Source organism: Corylus avellana, chromosome 4 (assembly GCF_965113065.1).
Source record: "Corylus avellana chromosome 4, dhCorAvel1.hap1.2, whole genome shotgun sequence".
NCBI classification, from domain to species: domain Eukaryota; kingdom Viridiplantae; phylum Streptophyta; class Magnoliopsida; order Fagales; family Betulaceae; genus Corylus; species Corylus avellana.
The window spans coordinates 24,538,160-24,562,173 of NC_142493.1; the positions used below are offsets into that span (position 1 = coordinate 24,538,160).

Below are 24,014 nucleotides of genomic sequence, written 5' to 3' on the forward strand. Positions count from 1 at the left end.
AGGCACAACACGACTATCATCGCCACCATTCTCTCGGTGGATTCAAATTGGTAATTTCGCAATATCTCACAGTTTTTATTCCATTACCCATTCATTATTCCTATTTACTTAAGATATGTTTGAGCTGCTTTTTCTCTCATTTTGTATGTTGTCGGTGTTTAGCTGTGAAAATTTCGCAAAGGAGTTCATTATGGGTTTAGGATGCATGCACTTGTTAGGCTTTATTTTTGGGGTTCTGATTGGGATTTTTGGGATGCACTGATACAACGAGTTTGATGCCTGCTTAGGAAATATAGGATGCTGCCTTGCTTTTGGTGGCAGTGTTCCTTAATTTAGTTTTGGATTTCAAACTCATGAATACAAATATAATTAAGTTGATTTGTTGTGATTAATTAAGCGTTCCTGTGACGCTAAAATCAAAAAGATTAAAAGCCATCCCTTGAATACTCCCTAATATATACTCTGTGTCATCACGAGTTGTCATGAGAGTAAGCGAATGGTGCTATTTGAAATATGTGTGACACCCGGAGCATTTGACCAAAACTTATTCTATAGACAGCCAAAGAATTCTTCTTCTTTTTTTTTTTTTTTCATATGCCCAATCATGCAATGCCTAGAAGGGGATGACATGTTAATTTCCATGCACTTCCCTTTTTACAATTCCTTTAATTACTATTTTGTCGTCCACATGCTTTTTATTCGTGAAGTGCATAACAAAGTTTTGTGTGGAGAGATATTTATAGGAATCAGTAAAAAGCATGTCTCCCTCTCAAGCATCTGTTAATGCTATTCAGCCCGAGCAAACAGAGACCATCACTTTCATGAATCGTGATTACTACAATGCTGCAGCAGAAGGCAAAGTCGAGGTCTTCAAAAATATCATCGATCATGAGTCTCTTGGCCTCTTACTAACCCCAAATAAAAATACAATCCTCCATATTTACATCACAGCCCTCAATTCTGGATCCAATTCAACAACCCCCAATTCAGGATCAGAATCAACAACAACCCTTAATGCAGGAACGGAATCAACAACCCTTATTGGACGATCAGGATCAACAACCAACTTTGTGAAAGAAATTCTTAAAACGTGTCCCTCATTATTACGGCAAGCCAATGCCAGAGGTGAAACTCCATTGCACATTGCGGCAAGGTACGGGCATGATGGCATAGTGGAAGTTCTAATCAAATATTGTGCCCAAACTCTCCATGATCAAGACCTTGAAGGTGGGGTTGAACCCGTAAAAGAAATGCTCAGGATGACGAACAAAGAGAAAGACACGGCTTTTCACGAGGCTGTACGATATAATCACCTTGAGGTGGTAAAACTGTTGATTAATAAAGATCCAGATTTTTCATATTCTGCTAATGATGCTGGTGAGACTCCACTTTACATAGCTGCCGAGAGAGGGTTTGAAAGTGTGTTGCTCGAAATTTTAGACAAATGCAAATCCCCAATACATGGGGGTCCCCTTGGTAGGACGGCTTTGCATGCTGCCGTACAATGGGGTTATGAATATAAAGGTACTATCTATTTATTTTCTCAATGTTCGATCTACTTGCATGGTTAATTTAGTAATTAATGAGTAATGCAGCTTTAATTCTTTAAAGTTTGTTATAATTTTGATAAAAATTATGTGGTGGACCAAAAAAAAAAAAATAATGAAAATAAGGACGCTTGATATATATGTGTGGTATCTCTTAATTATAAGTTTTTAACTAACTTATTTTTATAACAATTTGTTTTATAAACAATGAGATTAATTAGTACTGTACTTTATTATGGATTTTTGTATCTGTTAGGATATGATAAATGTGAAAAGCAAATGATAATTTCTTTTTCCTTATTATTTCACTCTATCGGTTCAATCTAAATTATCTTCCTTTTAATTCTAAGACTGTTGGTGATTTGAGTATAAACCTATATATCTCACGAAAATTCATTTTAAAATAATGACGAAACAACCTTATTAGCGTCAAGTACTAGCTAGAGGCATTTGGTAATTGCTAATTAATTGATGAATCAACATGAAAAAAGAAAAACAGATTATATATATATATATATATATTAAAAGAAGAAATTACCTCTCCACTTAATAATTATTTATATATAATTGCAACGAAAGCCACGTTAGTTAGCTATAGAGAAAATATTTAATACTATTTATCAATTAAATTAAGGCCTAGGAGATTAAATGGAAACTTGATGTAATTTAATCCATGTTCTGCATTTGCCTGTTACAGTTCAACTCATGAAAAAGATATAATGGAAGGGAGTTGATACAAGTTATTTGCATATATAAGGACTGATCAACAATGCATGTGATTATATATGAGATTATTGTTAATTTGAATTTTATGAAGAAAGTAGAAACTAAACATTAATAAATTACATTGAGATTCAATTATCATCATAAAGTACCTTTTTCAATCTCCTCACAAGTCTTGCGGATTAATTGTGTCATTTAGAGAATCATTAAATTTAACATATTGAAATTATTTTAGGTATAGCTATGGTCAGCAGAATTCTTGAAAACATTGAAGGTATAAGTAGAGAAGTGGACAGTGACGGTTGGACTCCGCTTCACTTGGCTGCATACTTCAACCATTCAGGCTCAATAGTAGAGCTATTGTTGGATAAAGATAGAGAAGTAGCATATATGAAAGACACAAAGGATATGATACCTCTTCATATTGCAGCTAATTGTGGAAATGATCAGGAATTGAAGGTGATTGTAGAAAGGTGTCCAGATTGTTGCGAACTGGTTGATAACAGAGGTTGGAATGTACTCCATTTTGCTATCAAAGGAAGCAAGCCATGGTGCATAGAGGGAATCATGGATATTATAATAAAAAATTCCTCTTTCAACAACCTTTTGAATGAGAAGAATGCCGATGGGGATACACCTCTTCATTTCTATGTTACTTCTTCGGAATCATTTTTAGAGTTAAAGGAGTTCGTTAGTCACCCTCGAGTCGACAAGATGGCCTTCAACAAACAACACCTCAACCCGTGGGATATTGTCACTCCATCTGAAAAACGTTCATTAAAAGAGGTAATACATAATTTCATCTTGCATCTCAAAAAAAATAAAATTATAAAAAAAAAAAAAAAAACATATTTCTTTATTTTTCTATGTTTTTGGTTATTGAGGTGGGGCCATCTAACAATTTTTGAAAACCCCACCCCGCTATTTCAATTATTTGTCACACGTACCCAACCACCATCACTATTCACTAACAAACAGTACCAAATCCTTTACCAAATTTTATTCTCCATTTATATTATTTAATGTTAAGCTACACGTACACGCGCGCACACACAAAAAGACATACCTGAAAAAAAAGGTTTCATGGAGAAGGTGGTTGGTTCTTTTTTAAGACACTATAAAAATTCGTCTATTTATCACCAAGCAAATTCATCCATCTGGTAACTAATTATCACTTTTTGCCTCTCTTTCTCTCTGATCATAATCAGTCTCCTTTTTCTTTTTCTAAATTTACTATAAGTACTGTTCAATTACATCTAAAATTATAAAAGAATATGAAATAACCTCTAAAATCACTCATTTATATGCTCTCTCAGAAATATAGTTCAAATTTATTTATTGATTAAGCATATATAACTATGTGCTTTTAGGGGAAAAATAAAAAATTTGTACTTATATTCAATATTAATTTTCTCATTTTTCTTACACGATGTTAAACTACGAGTTATCCCAAAAGTTGGAAGAAATAAATTTAATCACTTAATCATTACTTTAATATTCTCCATCATGTGTGGGCTCAAACTCTTTTTTTTCTTTTAATAGGTGAGGCTCAAGAATATTTAATTAAAATTGAGGGTGAAATGACGGAGTCAAGGTTCAATTCCTGAACCTTTGGCTCTGATACCATGTTAAATTACAAGTAATTCCAAAAGCTTAACCTGATAAGAAGAGGTAAATTTAATCACTTAACCATTACTTTCACACTCCCCCTCACGTGTGGGCTCAAACATGAATTAAATTTTAGTTTCTTATGAATTAATTAAGAAAAAACAAATCCATAATTAAGTCGATATAGAATTATTATACATGAAAATTTCAAATCAAAGTATTGTTAAACAAATTTAATGTATTTTAAAATCTCAAAACATAAATTTTTTATTTAGCGATCTTATTTAAATAAACATTAGTAAATGTCAAACTATTTTTACAAATCTATCTAATTTAACTCTAACGCCTTGTTTGTTAAACAACACTAACATTCCCAAATACAATTCATTTCATTCCCCCCAAAAAATCAACATCAAATATTCTCATTTTTATATCACATCATTCACTTTTTATATTACATCATTTACTTTTTACTACTATTCAAATAAAAAAATTACTACAAAACAAAATTTTTTCATTTTTCAATACTACTTTTTTACTTTTTTATACTAATTATTATACTCATTTTTTTTCCTCACCAAACAAAAACATTGCAATGTTGTTTGCCAAACACACTCTAAATAATCATTTTTCTTCCTTCAATAGCGCGTTTGTCTGTTTTTACTAAATTAAGTGCCAATTGAGTTTAGTGGTTTCAAAAATTGCCATTTGAAAAAATAATAATTTCAAAATGCAGTTAATAAAAATAAAAATTTTAAAAATACAGTTAAGCTTTTATTAAAATCATAGATCTACATTTAAAATTGTGATTTGGTTTTTTAAATCGTGTGTTTTCAAAAATGTACCCTTTTGTGTAAGGTGAGAAAATGTGAGGGTGTGTTTGGTGAACTTTTTACTTTTTAAATGCAAAAAACTCTTCTCAAATATGGTATAACAAATGGATTTTCAGATGTGGTCCCTACCATTAGCAAACTTTTCAAAACACTCTTCTCAAAAATAAAACACAATTTTCTCAAAAAAATAACTTAATATTTTATTTTTTAAGGGTTCAAATTGTCTATGTACAATTTTTTTTTTTTTTTTTTTTAAGGCATAGTGGCTACTGATTATCCTTATAAAAATAAATAGTTAAAATAATATTTTAAAAATTGAGGTGGTGTTGTGACTACATGATGGCAACGACCATTGTTTGGTGGCCGTGCAGTGGCTTCCAACGATTATGGCAACCCCACAATGGCCACACAGTTATTGCGGCTCCGTAGTGGCTGCCAAATTACCACCATTGTGACAACACTACTATCATGGTACAACACTTTTCTTTTTTAATTATTATTTTACCTTTTATTCTTAAAAAATATTCTCAATTTTTAATTTTTACAAAACACTCTTGAAAACTTTACCAAACCAATTCTCAACTTTTTCTTCTTCTCAAATATAACACCCACCAAATTAATTCTCAATTTTTACTTTTTCAAAACCCAATACACTTGTTTTATTATTTGTTTTTAAGTCAAAACACTTCTTAAAACTTTACCAAACATTCCTTTTTTAAGCTTTGTAAATTTTTTTTTTTTTAACGCGCTGCAAAACTGGACATCTACAAGACTACAATATTATTTAGAAACAAGTGAAATTACAATATTATTTAGAAACTGTTTCAAAAAAATATATATATTATTTAGAAACGAGTGAAATTACTGGATCAAATGCACCGTAAAATTTATATCAGTAAAACATTTGTTTTCCAGCTTCCATGTGACATGGCCTTTACCAATGAGCCCTAAAAGAAAGTTGGATTAGCTCGGCCCATGGGCTACTCATTATGATGGACGTCCGATTGGGCCATTGCTTAAAAGACTTCAAGTCGTGGGCCCCATTTCCAACCCTTTCCAACTCCAAATTGGCAGTCCAATTCAGCCTGCCATTTATGCTGGATAAAGGGTGGAATTGTTAAGGGCTAATTTCATAATTTTAATTAGAAAGGGATGATTGTGTCATTTGAGAAGTAAAATTGACTTTGTCATATGACGCATGTCATGAACCAATACAAGTCAAATGGCTTAAGCATGCTCACCTTTAAGAGTAAAAATGTAAAAGTATAAAAGGATATCGCATCGGGCGGTGGTCCAATAGTTTAAGAAAATTTTTAAGTGATCAAGGCATGTATTAGGGTGTGGGGTTGAATCTCCATAATAGAGAATCATTTCATATGCCTGATTAATATTAGCAGTTAGGCTATGACTGTAAGTTAATTTGTTGGTCTCAAAAAAACAAAAATTTATGAAAACAACTGATAATGTACATTGGGGACTATAATAGTTTCTACTTGTTTTACTATTTTTTATTGATTAAATAACATGTTTCTACATATATATTCTCGTTTTCTATATTTAGAGTAGGGGCTTTAATACTGTATAGCTTCATGTGCTGCATCAACATTATAAGAGAATGTTTATATAACATATATCTACCACATCATCGATTAATGTTTTAAAACTCCAAAAATTGAATTACGATAACTAATAGTATCGAGAAATAAATTAAACTCTGACACATAATTCAGCAACAAATTTCATATTTTTACAATATATATATATATATATATATATATATATATATATAAACATGAGGCATATAAAAATCCAAAATAAATCATCAAAAGAAATTCACCCTAATAAAAAATTCATATTAAATCTCCTTATAAAATAAAAAAATATATTATACGTGTTATTTTTATTACAAGCTATATAAAAATTCCTAATAATACCGGTATAAATATTACACAGATGATTGAAATTTCGCGCGCATTGACTAAACAACCTCAACGAGTAATAAATTACGAAGACAAAACCACAAGCCAGTCTTCGTGGGGACAGTGGTACAATGACAGAGAAAAAGAAGAGCGGAAATCAATGTTATCAATGTTGCAAAAAGCAACTGAAGTCCATTTGGTAGTGGCTACACTGATTGCAACAGTGACCTTTGCAGCATGTATTACCATGCCTGGGGGATTCGTTGGTGGAGAAGACTCACACCCAGGCTCTGCACTTTTAAGGAGAAGTGTTGCTTTCAAAGCGTTTGTTATTACGGATACCATATCCATGGTGTTGTCGAGTTCTGCTGTCTTCATTCACCTATTGATGCCATTTCTTTTAGACAAGGGTATTAATGATCAAAAGCGTCGCATGAAACTTGTCATTTTGGCCTTCATCCTCATTTTGGGGGCTACGGTAGCAATGGGACTCGCATTTGTCACGGGCACATATGCTGTGCTAATGCCTTCCTTTGATCTTGCCATTGCCAACTGTATCGTTGGCTTAACCTTCTTTGCCATCTTCTTCACTGTGTTTGGAAAACTTTTTGCCTCAACCTTCTCCCATTTACTCTCCTTTTTTGAATTGTAAGCAATTGATTAAAATAAAATATATGTAAATAATCATTTTAAGGGACGATTAAGACAAGGGCGGTGGAAGTCTGTTTAGTTTCTTTTCACTTCTTTATTATTATTTTTATAATCTTTTAGGCATAACTTTGCTTGTGGCTTGATGATAAACCTATCAAATTCATACTGAACTTACATGAAGAAATGTCAATTGGCATTTATGCTGTTAAAAATTGGACCAAATATATCTATAAAATGCCTTATTAATGCTTCGTTTGGTTACTTTGGTATACGAAATGACTATTATATTAGGAAAAATAATAGCAATTATGGGTAATAAGAGAAGATAGAATGGACTATCTAATTCTATTATTTAATCTGGTGACAACACATTTTTTCTCATTAGAATTGTACTAAAATTACTAAAATACCCAAAATATATATAATAAAGTAATAATCATAATTTTTAAATAAAAAAATTGGAAAAATTGCTTTCAACATGGTTTTATATCTTTATTTTCGGTGTTCTTTCTTTGGGTTAATTAGCGGACCCTTTGTGAATGGATGTGAGAGATGATGTTCATCTACGTTAAAAAGCAATACGTTTCGGTGTAAATTAAGGCTCTTCTACTTCCAGTTTTAGCCTATAAATTAAAATAGTTCTTATTTAATGTTCTCTATGTGATTGGGCTAATTAGTAGTCTTTGCAAATAGACATGAGGAACGATGTTCTTCTCTATTAAAAAGCAGTATGTTTTATTGTAGTTTCGGGTTCTTCTAGTTCCAGTTTCAAGTTAGAAATTAAAATGGTTCTTATTTGAATATATTAGTTCAACCCGATTTTGAATGATTTTGTTTTGTTTACTATGTATTAGAAATTAAAAACAAGTTCTTTTTCAGGTATTTTTGTTTTTTTTGTTTTTTTTTTTATTTGCAGAAAAATAAATAATAATAATAATAATAAGTTTTTTTGGAAAACTTATTCGCTCAAGAAATATTTATTCCTCTCTTTTTTTAGAGAAAAACTAGTCATCCTTTTAAAATTAAAAACTTGAGCCCTATTTGTCTCAAAATTAAAACTCATGTACTTTTGAGGCAGTTTCCGACTTTCCTTTAAATTTACACGACAGTTGTATTTCCTCGAAAAAAAATAAAAAATTGTAACGAGTTGTATTTTGCAACATAATTAGCATTCATTCTGTGATGATAGGATCTGGAAAATATCTTCAAATCTTCTGAGTTGATTCTTTTTCTCTTTTGGTCCTTATCTCATCGTTACAATTTTCAAAATCAGTATTAGATTTGTAAGATCCATGTATAGAACCTATAGCATGTCTCTTCCTTCTATGGACAATTGGTTGCTTAATTGTTAGACTTATTTTCATATTAAACTTTATTTATCTCTATAAATAACGTAAATGTCGTGTGGCTGAGAATTACTCAATAGAAAAAGAGAATGATTTTGTTTCCAAAGAGAAATTATTAGTATTAATAATTTGTTGATATTTTTTTATATATATTTTCTTATAGATTAACTATTAAATTTGTAGAATTCATCATTAATTGACTTATATAGGGTTCATATAAGTCTATAAATTCAATAAATCAACCATGAGATTTGTGGAGTCCACCATTAATTTATTTGGAGTCCACATAAGTTTACAAATTTAATGGTTAATTTATAAGATGATATGAAAAAAATATAAGCAAAATATTGACACCAATCATTTTTCACACGAAAATAAGTTGATACATGTACCTCACGCACCATCTTTTCTTTCTTTTTCTTTTCTTTTTTTGTGAGTCACGTCATCCTTCTAAATGTAAGCACAATCAACTTTTTAATGGTATAATAATAATAATAATAATAATAATAACAAAAATTAAAATTTTTTTAAAAAAAAAACCCCTCATTTTTAAACTTTTTATCAATTTTTTAGAGCAAAGAAGTGCCTTTTTTTGTTTTTTTTTTTTAAAGTTTTTTAACAAATAAAACAATTTTTGTCTAAGAGTTTTTTAAATACTAAAAACATTTTTTAAATTCATTAACCCAATCCCAAATAGGGGTTGAGTCAGATAATTTTATTGGACCAATCCTTTTATCCATATTCATTTGTTTTGTTTTTTACTGATACTGATAATGTATTCGCTGGTCTTTTTTGTGGTGTTGGGGTTCTATAAATCTATAATCCTATCCTATGTTTTATTTTTAGGGGTAATTATATTTTGCCCCATAAACTACAGTGCCTTAATACCTTAAACTACCAACTATGACACTTGACTCCATCAAACTACTATCTTATTAAAAAATGCCTCATTCCGTCAGTCAAATGGGTTAAAATTAACGGTGAATGGTCATGTGCAAGTCATGTGTCATTAAAAAAAAAAATTCTTCCACTTTTGCCCTCATTTTAAATTGTTTTCATGTGTTGAATTAAGGTTTAAGATGATATAAATGTCATTTTCTCGGTCTAAAGTGAGGGTAAAAGTGGAAGAAAAAAATTTAAAATGGCACATAACTTGAACATGACAGTTGATCATCAATTTTAACCCTTTTGAGTGACAAACCTAATCAAACTTCCCAAAAAGCCTCCAGGCCTGAACAATTTCAACCTGCAGCATGGTACTTAACTTGCATCATCATGTCAAATGAGATATACATAACAAACGGATAATTTAAAAGTAAAGTGACGTACGACCCATTTGAAATTTGAAAAAATAAAACACCTTATTCTTGAAATCGGAAACTAAATCACAAAATCGAAGTTTCTTAGCTTTGTTATTTCTTTCATCTTTTTTTCCCTTCCCCAACTATAACTAGTTGATTCTGTTTTTGGATAGATCGGGTTTATAGGTGACTTTCTAATTGTATAGACTGGCTTCGTTTCTCTGGAGTTCCGCTTCAGATCAAACTCATTTCCTTCCTGTTTGGATATGCATGCCAACTAAACTCGTTAATGTAGGCTCAGGACAATAATAATTAAAAATAAAAAATAAAAAAATATCCCTTTTTATCACCCAGAATTGAATTGTAAACCTAATACAAACCAATCTCAATCTCCCAGCTTATGGTGTGACGTCAGTTCTGAAAGAATATTTTAAATTAATGTGGAATAGTTAGTTTCAATTTATTTATTTTGTTTATTTTTTAAAGACAATTTTCAATGACCTACATGATTAAGATGAAATCTTCAATGTTAAATATTATTCATATGCATGTTTGAAACAGAATTTTTATTTTTTCTTATTATGTTTATTTCATTGTTAGGATTAGGTTTACTATTACTACTAGAATTATGTCTACTTTATCTACAACTATTTCTCTTTTATAAATAGACTAGCTTATGATATAAGACTCAATTGAATTATTATCAAATCAGAGATCGATGAAGAGCTTATCTTTGGGTAGAAGACGAAGACGCTTCTTCTTGTAGAGTCAAAGACGCTACTCTTCGGATAGTTACTATAGTCTTTTGTTGCGTCACATCATTCTACACTTAAAAAAGTACAAGAACTTTTTTTCATAGGATTTGATAAGATGTTTTCACAAGTATTTTAGATAAGTTCAGAGTTATTTTCATGGAAATAATGATGAGGTGAAAATAATAGTGGAAGCAATATAAAAAAAGAACACAAAAAATTTACGGGTAGTTTGGTATTAGACACCTATGTTCACCACACTGAATAGTTACTTTAGTCTTTTGTTGCGTGGCATCATTCCACACTTAAAAAAGTACAAGAACTTCTTTTCATAGGATTTGATAAGATGTTTTCACAAGTATTTTAGATAAGTTCAGAGTTATTTTCGTGGAAAAAATGATGAGGTGAAAATAATAGCGGAAGCAATATAGAGAAAGAATACAAAGAATTTACGAGTAGTTTGGTATTAGACACCTATGTTCACCATACTGAATAGCTCATAAGGACTACATTGTGCTCATTAACTTAATTTGTTTATAATACAAATGTTTCTATTTATAGGATACTGCATAAATACAAGTATAGTAATCAAATCCCCTTAATTTGATTACAATCCCAATATTTTATTACAATCAGCCCATAAATAAATAATATTTAATATCAACCTAATATTAAATATACAGAAAATATAATATATTTTTCATATATTCTAACAATTCTCTTTATTTATTTGTGTGTTTATTTACTAACTTTTTTCCAATTCATCCATTTTTCTTCCCCTTTCTAGATGTTGTTGAGCAGTATCCAATCAGTAAGAGTACTAAGTTGTAACCAATGAGCAGATCGGATATCGGTAAGAGTAGAATAAGTGCTAAGTGGCACATAGTCTGTTTCTTTAATAAGATTTTTATAAACAATGGTTTGAATTGAAATGTTTAATTAGAAAGAAAATTGTTGTTAAACAATTAAGTTTATAATGTTTCAATCATTATAGCATTCACAGCAGTTTTCTTATCATTTTTACTTTTCTATCTACATATATTACACAATAACTTCCCTTTATCATTTTCTATACTAATTAAATTTCATTTCTTTACTCTTCTTTATTTTTTTTGTTCTTTATTTCTCTACTTTTTTAATGATTCAGGAGACAATAAATTTTTTTTATATTTTAATAAGCACAAGGATTGTTACAGTGCAACCCTATACATTGGGTTGTACTATAGCGATCCTAATGTTTGAGAGAGATATAGAGAGTCCGTTGTGAGTGACTTTTTGTGATTGTTTTAATATTTTTTAAAAATTTAGAAGAAAAAAAAATTACATATAAAGAGTCTGTTATGAATGGTCTAAAGTCTTTTATTTTAAGTTGCTCTGAAATAAAAGTTGAGCACCGGAAAACACAAAATTACAGTGGAATTGGGGCTAGACATTCAATCTCCTGACAGCTTGTCACTCAAGAAGACTATATTCTTCCCCAGCACATAGTGGTAATTTCGCACTGAGAAGTTTTAAGGTGATGCCCTAAAAATTAACAACTAGAAACAGAACATCTCTTGTAGCAGCAAAGTCAATAATAATTATTAATTGATCGTCGAAGCATTAATTAATCCTTTTGCATCAGGGATTTGTGTCGGGATTAAGATATTATGTTACTTGATAAGGCAATTAGGTTTATAAAGTGAATTATCTCATTTGTATATTTAACTTGTTGACCAACTTGGAAGGGGGACGTGTTAGAATCTAACACAAGGAAGTCTTGTGAATCATTTCATGTGTTGTCACATATAGCAGTTATATATATATATATATATATATATATATATAACTTCTAAGATTTAAAGTTGAAAGCAAAAGAATTAAAAGTCAGAGGAAACAGATGTTAGTAAATTTACGTCTTCCTATAACCTTAAGCTTTTAGAATAATTAATAATTTAACATGATATCAGAGCCAAAAGTCGTAAGAGTAAATCGTGACTCCGTCATTTACCATCATTTTAATTAAATATTTCAGGTGTTAGGCCTCACTTATTAAAAATGAGTTTGAACCTGCACGTGAAAAAAAATATTAAAATATTGATTAAATGATTAAATTTACTTCTTTTTATAAACTTAAACTTTTAAAATAACCGGTAATATTTTAACATACATTTCCGAGGAAAGATAGTTTGAACAAATGATGAATAAAAAGTCAAATTTGTAATCTTATATTTCCTGTACTATGGAAGTTTGTGGAGCATCAACAGAAGAACAGTTTGTTTTCATAGGGGTTCAGTTTGAACTACTCTTCCACAATTGCTTAGTCTTTTGAGGCCTGCCCAGTTTGCTGCAAGTTCAGGCAAGTTGAAAGACGAAAATTGTTGCCGTTTCATAGTATAATAAGCAAATTCATTGTAATGTGAAAAACTTTTAGCAAGGCAGCAAGGGTAAGCATTGTTAGAATATGTTAGAATCTCTGGAATATATTATTTCCTTTGTTATAATATTTTATATGTTCCTTATTTTATTTTCTTTGTAGGGTTTATTAATTTTCCCTTCTATTTATTGTCACTCTATAAATAAAAGCTCATATAATATTATTGTTTGACACAATTTTTTTTTTTCTAAGCAATTTAATATAGTAAAGATGTAGCCCTAAACTCTCCTTACGCTTCCGCTCTTTTCTCTCTCTCATTTCTCTCATCTTCAATATATTTAGCAAGCATTAATCCCTACCGAGTATATTTCTTCAAATTTCAAATATTATTTTCAAATTAAATGATTTGAATTTTATCATATCAGCTTATTGATATTAAAATATGAATGAATATGATAGCTATTGATGTAGGAGTCAATTAAATGTCGAATTCTTAGGGTGTATTTGGGATTGTGATTTCGCAAGTGAAAAATGCTTAATCGACTCCAAATACTTGTTTATCACAATTTATGTAGAATTAATACTATGAACCAATAAACAATTCAAGCACCAAAATATGTAACGCAATAAAGAGACATACACAGATATTTTGGTTAAGAAAAAGAAACCTTTTAGAAAACTATCTAAAAGTAAAACCTCTTCAGGGCAGCCAAACCCCGGAAATCACGATCAAAAGATTATCCAGAGATTACAGACACTAGGAACACCTACAACCCTTTGCAAGGCCTTGGTTCTGTAAGATCAATAAGTCTACAACTCGTCTTCTTGCTCACAATCTTCTTCAACGTGATTTTCCTTTACTAGACCCTGCCGATAGACTTCTCAACCGTAAATACTATCAAAAGAATAACTCAAACTCAAAGATATCAAATTTAACGCTCACAACATATGATGTCTCTTAGCACAGCCTCTCACAAACTCTAGGTAGAAATTCGTACATATACAGATATGTAGAGATCTATATATAAAGCCTAAAGACCCCTAGTCTAGGTAGAACTCAATTACAATGTAAAATAGACCTAGAAGCTACGGGCTGTCCGGACGGGGCTTGAATAACACAAGAAAACTAAGATCTCGTCCACTTCTGTCTGGACGGGGAGGGTGCTTGTCCGACGGGGCTAGGGTAACATCGCTTCATAGCGTCTCTTGGTGCATCGCGTTCGGACGGCTTGCAGACAAGATTGCAGACGAGACTCTTGGGTTTTCATGTTCATCTATCTCGTCTGGACGGCTTGCAGACTTGCTTGCATACGAAGCTCTCGGGTTGAAAAATTACTTTGCGGCACTGATGTCCTATCTGAACAGCTATAAGTCCCGTCTGGACGCCCATGTGGATTCGGCACTTAGGACCCAGTTTGATCACCGAATATTTAGCTAACAATTAAAACTTACAAACTCCCACTTTGGCAATTCGGTGACAAAATCAATAGCCAAGACAACCCATCATCTCCCCAAAAATAACTCCACCTTTTTGTCACAGAATGACAAAAGGTCTCATGTTTCCTGAAACACTCACAAAATACATCAAATAGAACATAAAAACAACTCATGATCACATATAGGAAAATGCATGAAGTATAATGCAAGATCATGAAGAACACAAAAACTCCCCCTCAATGTATGACTCAATACAAACAAGAAAATTTTTACGGAAAAGGTTTCTCCCCATCAAAAGTCCAATAACACACATGATTCATACATCAAAAACTCATATTTTCAAGCAATGAATATCCCACAATATCTCAAAATATTTAAAAGGAGAAAATACACTTTACCTCTAGAACTATCCACCCATTTGCACTTTTAACATCAATGTTTAAAAGTGACACTTTACTGATGTAGGAGGAATTTTAGAAGTTTGTTATTTTAATTATGCATGTAAGTTTTAGTTTTCCTTTTTTAATAAGGATTGGTTTTTTCCTTTCCTATTAGGATTTGTTTTCCTTTTCCTATTAGGATTTGTTTTCCTTTTCCAATTAGGTTTGCTTTCCTCTTCTTTGTTAATTTAGGAGGTGCCTAACCTATATAAAGGCATCTAGTCTTTGTTATTTTTCAATTCAGTTTATACTATCAATTAAATTTAAGTCTTTCAAAGTTATTTCTCTGTTTGCTTATTTTGGGCAATTAAGGACATTCTCTTCCCCATTTGTTATTGTCTCTCTTCCTGAATTCCCCTTTCAATTTTCAATTCTTAGTTTCTGCTGCTTTCATACGTTGTCAGAACAATCTTAGTTCTGCCTAACGTCAGTTGCTATCAGAGCTTAGCGTCTTCTTGGGGTGAATTTTTCATCAGTTTTTATGGCTGGTGGTCGTGGTCGTGGTCAACGTGGACAAGCTCCGAATGAAGAAGTCCCTTACCATGAAGGCAGTATACAAGACGTGATGATTGAAGATTTGGAGAGGCATGTTGCGGAGTTAGCTTAGCGTCTAGCGTCATAAAACTTGGAGATGTATTGCGATATTGACGGTCACAATTCAAAATCCAATTTTGAGAACCCGTATCACAAGCCTGTTCTATTTCGGGAACAGCGTGTTCGGGATGAACGACATGGAGACTTAGATTTCAGAGTTAAGCTTATTGATGAAAAGTTTCAATATGAAGAAGATGTTGAAGATCCTTCTCAATGTTTCGTGGATTGGAATTCTCCACCAACTTATGATACATATTTCAACGATGAAGATCTTATAGAGGTGGAGGAAAATTTTATTTTCAATGAGGAAGAAATAGTTGATCCTTTTTGGGAGATTTATATGCGGCACAACTGGGAGAAGATAAATAAATACCGTGTGAAGATTGAAGTATCTCAATATGATATGAATAGTATTCAAACAACTATTTGCAGTCATGTTGTGATGGGTTGTAAATTGTTTCTCTTCCGGTATCAAGTTGCATTGATGTTGAGAAGTACAGGATGGAAGAGATTAATTGGACATTCAAACGATCGAGTAAAATATGATTTGAACTTGAGGGCGAGTTCTTTCCAACCTGGAGAGACTGATGCAGGAGGAATTTTAGAAAATTGTTATTTTAATTATGCATGTGTGTTTTAGTTTTCCTTTTTCAATAAGGATTGGGTTTTTTTCTTTCCTATTAGGATTTGTTTTCATTTTCCTATTAGGATTTGTTTTCTTTTTCCAATTAGGTTTTGTTTTTCTTTTCCTTGTTAATTTAGAAGGTGCCTAGCCTATATAAAGGCATCTAGCCTTTGTTTTTTTTCAATTCAGTTTATACTATCAATTAAATTTAAGTCTTTCAGAGTTATTTCTCTGTTTGCTTATTTAGGGCACTTAAGGATTTTCTCTTCCCTATTTGTTATTTTCTCTCTTCCTGAGTTCCATTTTATATCTTCAATTCTTAGTTTCTACTGCTATTATACGTTGTTAGAACAATCCTAGTTCTGTCCAGCGTCATTTTCCCACCCAAACTTTCAAATTGTTGTAATTCGATCATTTTTTTTTCCCAAAATGCCCCCATCCCAAGTTTTTTTTTTTTTTTTTAAAAAAAAAATATTAAAAATTAAGGGGTGGCCAGCCTGGGTAGCTAAAGCCACCCCAGGCCCAACTTTTTTTTTTTTTTTTTTTTTTTTAACTTGGGATGGGGGCATTTTGGGAAAACAATAGTTAGAATGGTCGAATTGCAACAATTTTAAAGTTTGGGGGGGTAAAGTGTCACTTTTTAAACATTTGGGTTAAATGTGCAAATGGGTGGATAATTCAGGAGGGTAAAATGTATTTTTTCCTATTTAAAATATACATGAGATTTGAAAAGACAAGAACACATTTTGTTTAACCCAAGCAATGAAAAAATGTTTCATTCAACTCATGCTTGTGTGTCGTGTGTATAAGCCATCCATTGAGTAGAATTAACAATTTATAAGTTGAGGAGAATGTTTCACCAAAATAAAATTTTTGACAAGCATATCAAATCACAAGTCAAACCTTATTATACTAGGGCATAGCCACTCATCTAATACATTCCTTTTTTGAAACATAGCACAAGCTTGACACAGTGAAATAAATTCCTTTCGGAATGTAATTTTTTGATTTCTTGTTTCACAATTTTTCTTCATGAGAAGGTGTCTTTAAACAATTGGTGCTTTGAGAAATGCTGAAACATATAAGCCCTAGGTTCAACTAGTGTATGGTGAATGTGATAGATACAACTAGCCAAAAACCCTCATATAGTTACCTCACACAACTCACACTTCAAGAGTAAACTCAATTTAAGCTTAAATGTGTACAAAAGTTTAAGCATAGGCAAAACGTACCACATTGATAAGTGCTAAAATATTCATATTTTCAGCCCTTAACTTGCATGATTTAATCCTTTGGTTTTAGTTAATTAGGTCATTTTAATTCTTTTTTGTGTTTTTCATACTTTTGCAGGCTTTTAGAAGAAAATGAAGTAAAACTAGGTGATTTGGGCTCAAAAAGAGAAGAGGAAGAAAATTGGAACACCCTGACACTGCGATTAATCGCAGGGTACTTGCGATCGAGCGCAATACCTGAGAGGACACAACACAAAGCAGGCCAGGAGTGCTCGAGCGCATGCCAGAAGAAGGATCGATCGCAGACCTGCGATCGACTGCACACGGGTTGCGATCGATCGCACCTGTGCGCATGAGACACACCAAGTGGCGGCCAGAATGTCCATATTTCCTTATTAGGGTTTTTCAACTCCTAATTGTAATAGGATTGAAACCCTACGAATTCTCTAGGGTTTACTACTTTTCCAAGGACTTCTAAAGCTTATAAATAGACTCTTAAGCCTTTAGAATAGATATACTTTGGAAGGAGAAGAATAGGAGCTCTTCGTTCAAGTTTCGGGTTTATTCTTTTCCTTTCTTTTCTTTTATTTATGAAGATGTTTAACATTAATTTTATGTGTAACTAATTTAATTAGTAGGGCTAGATTGAAGCTCTAGTTATGTTTAGTTAATATTTCAATATTGGCGCCTTTGTGATGATCTTGTTGTGCTATTTAACTTGATTAATACCTGCTTGCATGAATTCCTCATATGTGTGTGCATGATCAAAATATGCATGTGGTACGGACTAGTTAGTTAAATCAATTTGGATGGCCGAGTCATGGGTTTAACATAAGTAACAAGAGATATCCACGCCGGATTCTTGGGTTAATCAACATGGGGAACCGGGAGTATACGCCATGCCCTAGGCCTCGTGTGTTTGTCAATTTTCATAGAGTAGATGCTTTCCTAAGGAACAACTTAGTATACATCATGCTAAATCCCTTAGAAAAGAAAAGAGTTAGAGTATACGCCATGCCTAACTTGTTGCTTAGGGAAATCTATAGCTTAAGGAGTATACGCCATGCCCTTAGGTTGACAAACATTAGATATGCATAACATGATCAAAGCATTGACATATTTATTATATTAGCTAAATATAATTAGTAGTGGATATCAAAGCCCTACCCTTTATTATCATCACTTAGACAATCAATCTTTGTTTTTACTTAAGGAATTTATTTTTGAACGAAAATTCAGCAATCCTCGTGGGAATGATCCAGTACTTGCACTATATACTACTATGTTGATCTTGTGCACTTGCAGGTAAAACATACAATTATTTACCTATTAATTTAGGTAGATATTTTGCACATCACACATAAGCTTTGGCTTTAGGTAACCACAAAAAAAATAATAATCCATTGAAAGAATTTGACAACTCATGCATATTAAAAACATTTTAAAACACAAGGAATTAAATTCATGGAAGAAGCATGAGAAAATAATGGACTATCAAGGTGTATAAGACAAAAGAAGGAAGAAGGTAACCAAATCAAAATATTTTTTTCTTTTTGAATTTTTCAAAAAAAATGCACACGAATTGAAACCAATGCAAAACAAAGAAAAAAAAAATGCAATGCAAAAAGAAAAACAACAAGCTTGAATTGAGATCACAACGGCAAGACTTGAATGCCTTTTAACATTAAACTTTCATCACATCTTATAGGTCCTAATACAAAATAATGATTTGGTTTAATAACTACTTCTAGGTCTTCACATGATATTACACATTCATAAACGTTTGATTAGCATGTAAACAAAAATCTTGGTGGTCCGCACACATTATCTCATCTATAAGCCTTTCAAAAATCATGGTATATGAATTTCTCGAAAAGTTCTTTATGAATTTGCTTAAAAACAACCATGTATACATTCTTCATAGAAAAAGTGTAACAAACAAATGCAATGCATAAACAAGAAACCAAAAAAATGCAAAGCAAAGAAAAACAACATGCTCTAGGATATTCAAGTATAAGCAAAGCAATCAATCCTAGGCATGTGATTGACTCACCTAAATTAAGGTGAGATCACCACCACTCCCTCTCAATGGGTAAATTATATAATCCTTTCTAACCCACTCTTGAACAATCTTATGACAAGATTTATGACACACATGGGGTCTCAATTTAAAACAATTTGGTCGAATATGACCAACTTTGCCACAATAATGACAGGTAGGAACAAACCTTTGAGAATGTTGTCTTTTATGATGAGGGATACAATTAGACTTTGATCTAGATAAACACGACTCTATATCACATTTTTCTTTCTTAGGAGCAGTCGAGTTTTACCAAAGTCTTTGGGATTTAAACAGAAAACAGTTTGGTCTGATGTGACCAAGAATCTCACAATAGTGGCTTGTAGGAACAAACTTAGCTTGAGTTTGTTTGTTAGAAGAAGTCTTGGATTTGGCCTTTGGGCTTCACACAATTATTCAAACAAGAAGTTTTGCTCTTATCTAAACAAGAAGTTTTGCTCTTATCCAAACAAGAAGTTTTGCCCTTATCCAAACAGACTGTATTAGCATTGACTTCTTTAACATTCACAGGCTTAACAAACAAGGACTTTATTTCAGATTCAGAAGCATGTGAAGTATATCTACCAACATTATCAACAATCATAGAAATCTCAGAATTATCACCATCAGAATTCTGAGTATGCATTATTTTCCCAAGGGAATTGCTAGAGAATTTTTCCAATTGAGTTTCTAACTCTTTTAGTTTATTCTGTAACAAATCAACTTTAGAAACTAGAACATGATTTTCAAATCTTAAAGAATCAATTAAGACATGTGATTCCGACAATTTAGTTACTAAAGATTCTTTCACATGTTCAAGATCTTGAAAACCCTCCAAACAATTTGTGTATCTATGTCTCAAAAACGTGAATTTTTTCAACAAATTGTTGAAGGAGTTTATAAGTTCACATTCCCCTTGAGAAGTATTAATAGCAAATAAGGAGTCAAAAGATCTCACTCAGGAATTTAATCTAAAAAGGTTGAACCAGCTCTGATACCAATTGAAAAACGCTTAATCGACTCCAAATACTTGTTTATCACAATTTATGCGGAATTAATACTATAAACCAATAAACAATTCAAGTACAAAAATAAGTAAAGCAATAAAGAGGTAGACACGAATATTTTGGTTACGAATGGAAAAACTTTTAGAAAACGATCTAAAAGTAAAATCTCTCTGGGGCAACGAAACCCAAGAGATCACTATCAAAAAATTATCCAGAGATTACAGACACTAGAAACACTTACAACCCTTTGCAAGACCTTTGTTCTGTAAGATCGACAAGCTTACAACTCGTCTCCTTACTCACAATTTTCTTCAACATGATTCTCCTTTACTGGACCCTGCCAATAGACTTCTCAACCGTAGATTCTATTAAAGGAATAACTCAAACTCTAAGAGATCCAATTTAACGCTCACCACATATAATCTCTCTTAGCACAGCCTCTCACGAACTCTGGGTAGAAATTTATACCTATACAGATCTGTAGAGATCTATATATAAAGCCTAAAGTCTAGGTAAAACTCAATTACAATGTAAAATAGACTTAGAAGCTACTGGCCGTCCGGACAGTAAATGAGCTCGTCCGAACGGGGCTTGAGTAACATGAGAAAACTAAGTTCTCATACACTGCCGTCCGGACGAGGCTAGGCCAACATCGCTTCGTAGCGTCTCATGGTGCGGCGCGTTCGGACAACTTGCAGACAAGATTGCAAACAAGACTCACGGTTTTTCATCTTCATCTATCTCGTCCGAATGGCTTGCAGACAAAGCTCTCAGGTTGAAAAATTACTTTGCGGCACTGATGTCCCGTTCGGATGCCCATGTGGATTTGGCACTTTAGACCCATGTTGATCACCAAATATTTAGCCAACAATTAAAACTTACAAAATTCCCCTTTTGGCAATTTGGTGACAAAATCAACAGCCGAGACAAACCAACATCTCCCCAAAAATAACTCCCCATTTTTGTCACAGATTGACAAAAGGTTTCATGCATGTTTTCTGAAACACTCACAAAATACATTAAATAAAATATAAACACAACTCATGATTACAAATAGGAAAATGCATGAAGTATAATGTAAGATCATGAAGAACACAAAAACTCTTCCTCATTGTATGACTCAATAATAACAAGAAACCTTTTACGGAAAAGGTTTCTCCCCATCAAAAGTCCAATAGCATACATGATTCATACATCAAAAACTCATATTTTCAAGCAATGAATATCCCAAAAAATCTCAAAATATTTAAAATATACATGAGACTTGAAAAGATAAGAACACATTTATTTTAACCCAAGCAATGAAAAAAATGTTCCATTCAACCCATGCTTGTGTGTCGTGTGTATAAGCCATCCATTGAGTATAATTAATAATTTATAAGTTGAGGAAAAGGTTTCACCAAAATAAAGGTTTTGACAAGCATATCAAATCACAAGTCAAACTTTATCATACTAGGGCCTAGCCACTAATCCAATACATTCCTCTTTTGAAACATAGCACAAGCTTAACACAGTGAAATAAATTCCTTTTGGAATATAATCTTTTGATTTCTTGTTTCACAATTTTTTCTTCATGAGAAGGTGTCTTTAAACAATTGGTGCTTTGAGAAATGCTGGAATAATTAAGCCCTAGGTTCAACTAGTGTATGGTCAATGTGATAAATACAACTAGTTAAAAACCCTCATATAGTTACCTCACACAACTCACATTTTAAGAATAAACTTGCAGTTTAAGTTGGGAAGAAAATTTGGGATGTGTAGCATTTCTAAAAAATATAACAACTTTTAAACGGTTTATTGAGACTTGAACTGGTGCATTACAATTTGAAAGGACATAGCTTTGCCATCCAGCTAACGCAATGCATATAAACTCCCAGTCGCATATATTAATGTGTTAAATGTTGTCAGTTACATAAAATGAAAGTAATAACTTTTCAATTGTGCCCCCTCATTCTCTATAAATAAGACACTCCCCTCCAAACCTACCATTCAGTTTTTCATTCTCAAGTTTAGTAGTTCACAAGAGAAATTGTGAGACTTCTCCAGAATTGCTATTTGTAGAATTCATAGCTTTGTTGTATTTGGGAGGCAATTTGCTAGCAACCTATTAGTAAACTCATTCCGAGTGAGGGCAAATATCGTCTTAAAGATAGTAATTCATCGTGACTCAAAGTTATCTTTTGTTTTAGATTTTTGCTCTTACTGAGTAATATTTTCCTAACAATTTAGTGTTTAGTTCTCATTGTTTTTCTTTATCACATTATTTTCCTAACATACACAACACAGACAAAATATAAAAATTATTATATTCAGTTTAAAGCATTATTGTTAACGACTCCGACAAAATAAAAATAACACAACACCGACAAAATTAGGGGTGGGCAGATTAACCGGTTACCCATTACCGGCCGTCTACCAGTTTCAACCGAACCGATATTAATCGTAACCGTTTAACCGATATTCTTATAGGTTAAAAATTTTGTACCGAAATTCTTATCGGTCCGGTCCGGTTCGGTTAACCATTTTAACCAATATGAACTAGTATGGGGGAAGGCTACTAACAAAGTTAGTCTAGTTCAGTTGGTAGGTCACTAGAGCTCGCAAGGCTCTTAAGCTTGTGAGCTTGTGGTTGTGGGTCCGAGCTGCTGTGGTGGCCATTTTTTTCCTTCTTTTTCCTTTTTTTTTTTTATTTATTTTTTTCTTTTCTCTCTTTTCTTTCCCACTTGGCCGACAGTCCTGCTCACACACTCTCCACTTAGTCATTTCTTTTATTTTCTCAATTCCCACGCCACATATTTCTTTTCTTTTTTTTTTCTTTTTTTTTCTTTTTTTTTTCCTCCCAAGCAGGCACGCGGCTGTCTTTCACTTTCAGACTCTTTCTAGTTTCTTCCTTATTTTTTTTTTTCTTTCTTTTCCAGTTTTCCTTCTCACCATTGCAGGAGAATGGGTTTCTTCCCCACTCCTTTAGCATTGAAGATTCAATTCAAGTAAGAGTTTTTGCCTTTTGGTGCTTGAAGGTTAGAGAAGTAGAGAAAACTGAAGTAGGTGAGATTTAGGATCGATTAACCGGTTTAACCAAAATGTTTAACTGTGTACCGTTATAACCGATAATTTCGGTTAAAATCTTTATCGGCCCGATATCGATTAAGAAATCGTTTAACCGAAAATTATCGGTTAATAATCGATAAGACCCAAAACCGAACCGTTTTGACTGATTCCCACCCCAATACAAAATAAAAATTATATTCGGTCTTCGTTGGACGCTAGGGAAGTCCAGGACCACTACGTCCAGTGGCGGAGAGAAGTGGGGGCGACCTGGGGGCGGTCGCCCCTGGTAAAAAAAATTTTAAAAAATTTTTAAAGTATTTTTCTGGCATGAATTGTTTACTACCCCAGGTAACAAAATTTTGTTAAAAAAAAAAAAAAACAAACAAACTCCTCCAACTGTTTCGGTTTCTTGGTTTCACATTAAAAAAAAAAACAAAAAAAAAGTCAAGAAATTTAATGTTTTTATCAATATTTGGCATTTTCTTGCCATAATCCAAGTACCCAACAAGTAAGTTGAGAGTAAAGTTTATAATTAA

General features: G+C 32.3%; 1 protein-coding gene across 1 annotated transcript; it reads left to right on the forward strand.

Moving 5' to 3' along the window:
* Positions 1 to 759: 759 nt before the first annotated feature.
* Positions 760 to 7,282, forward strand: LOC132176929 (protein ACCELERATED CELL DEATH 6-like). Its single transcript, XM_088515665.1, has 3 exons — positions 760 to 1,524; positions 2,506 to 3,056; positions 6,665 to 7,282. The coding sequence occupies exons 1-3, from the start codon at positions 822 to 824 to the stop codon at positions 7,280 to 7,282; spliced, it is 1,872 nt and encodes a 623-aa protein (XP_088371791.1). The 5' UTR covers positions 760 to 821.
* Positions 7,283 to 24,014: the final 16,732 nt, after the last annotated feature.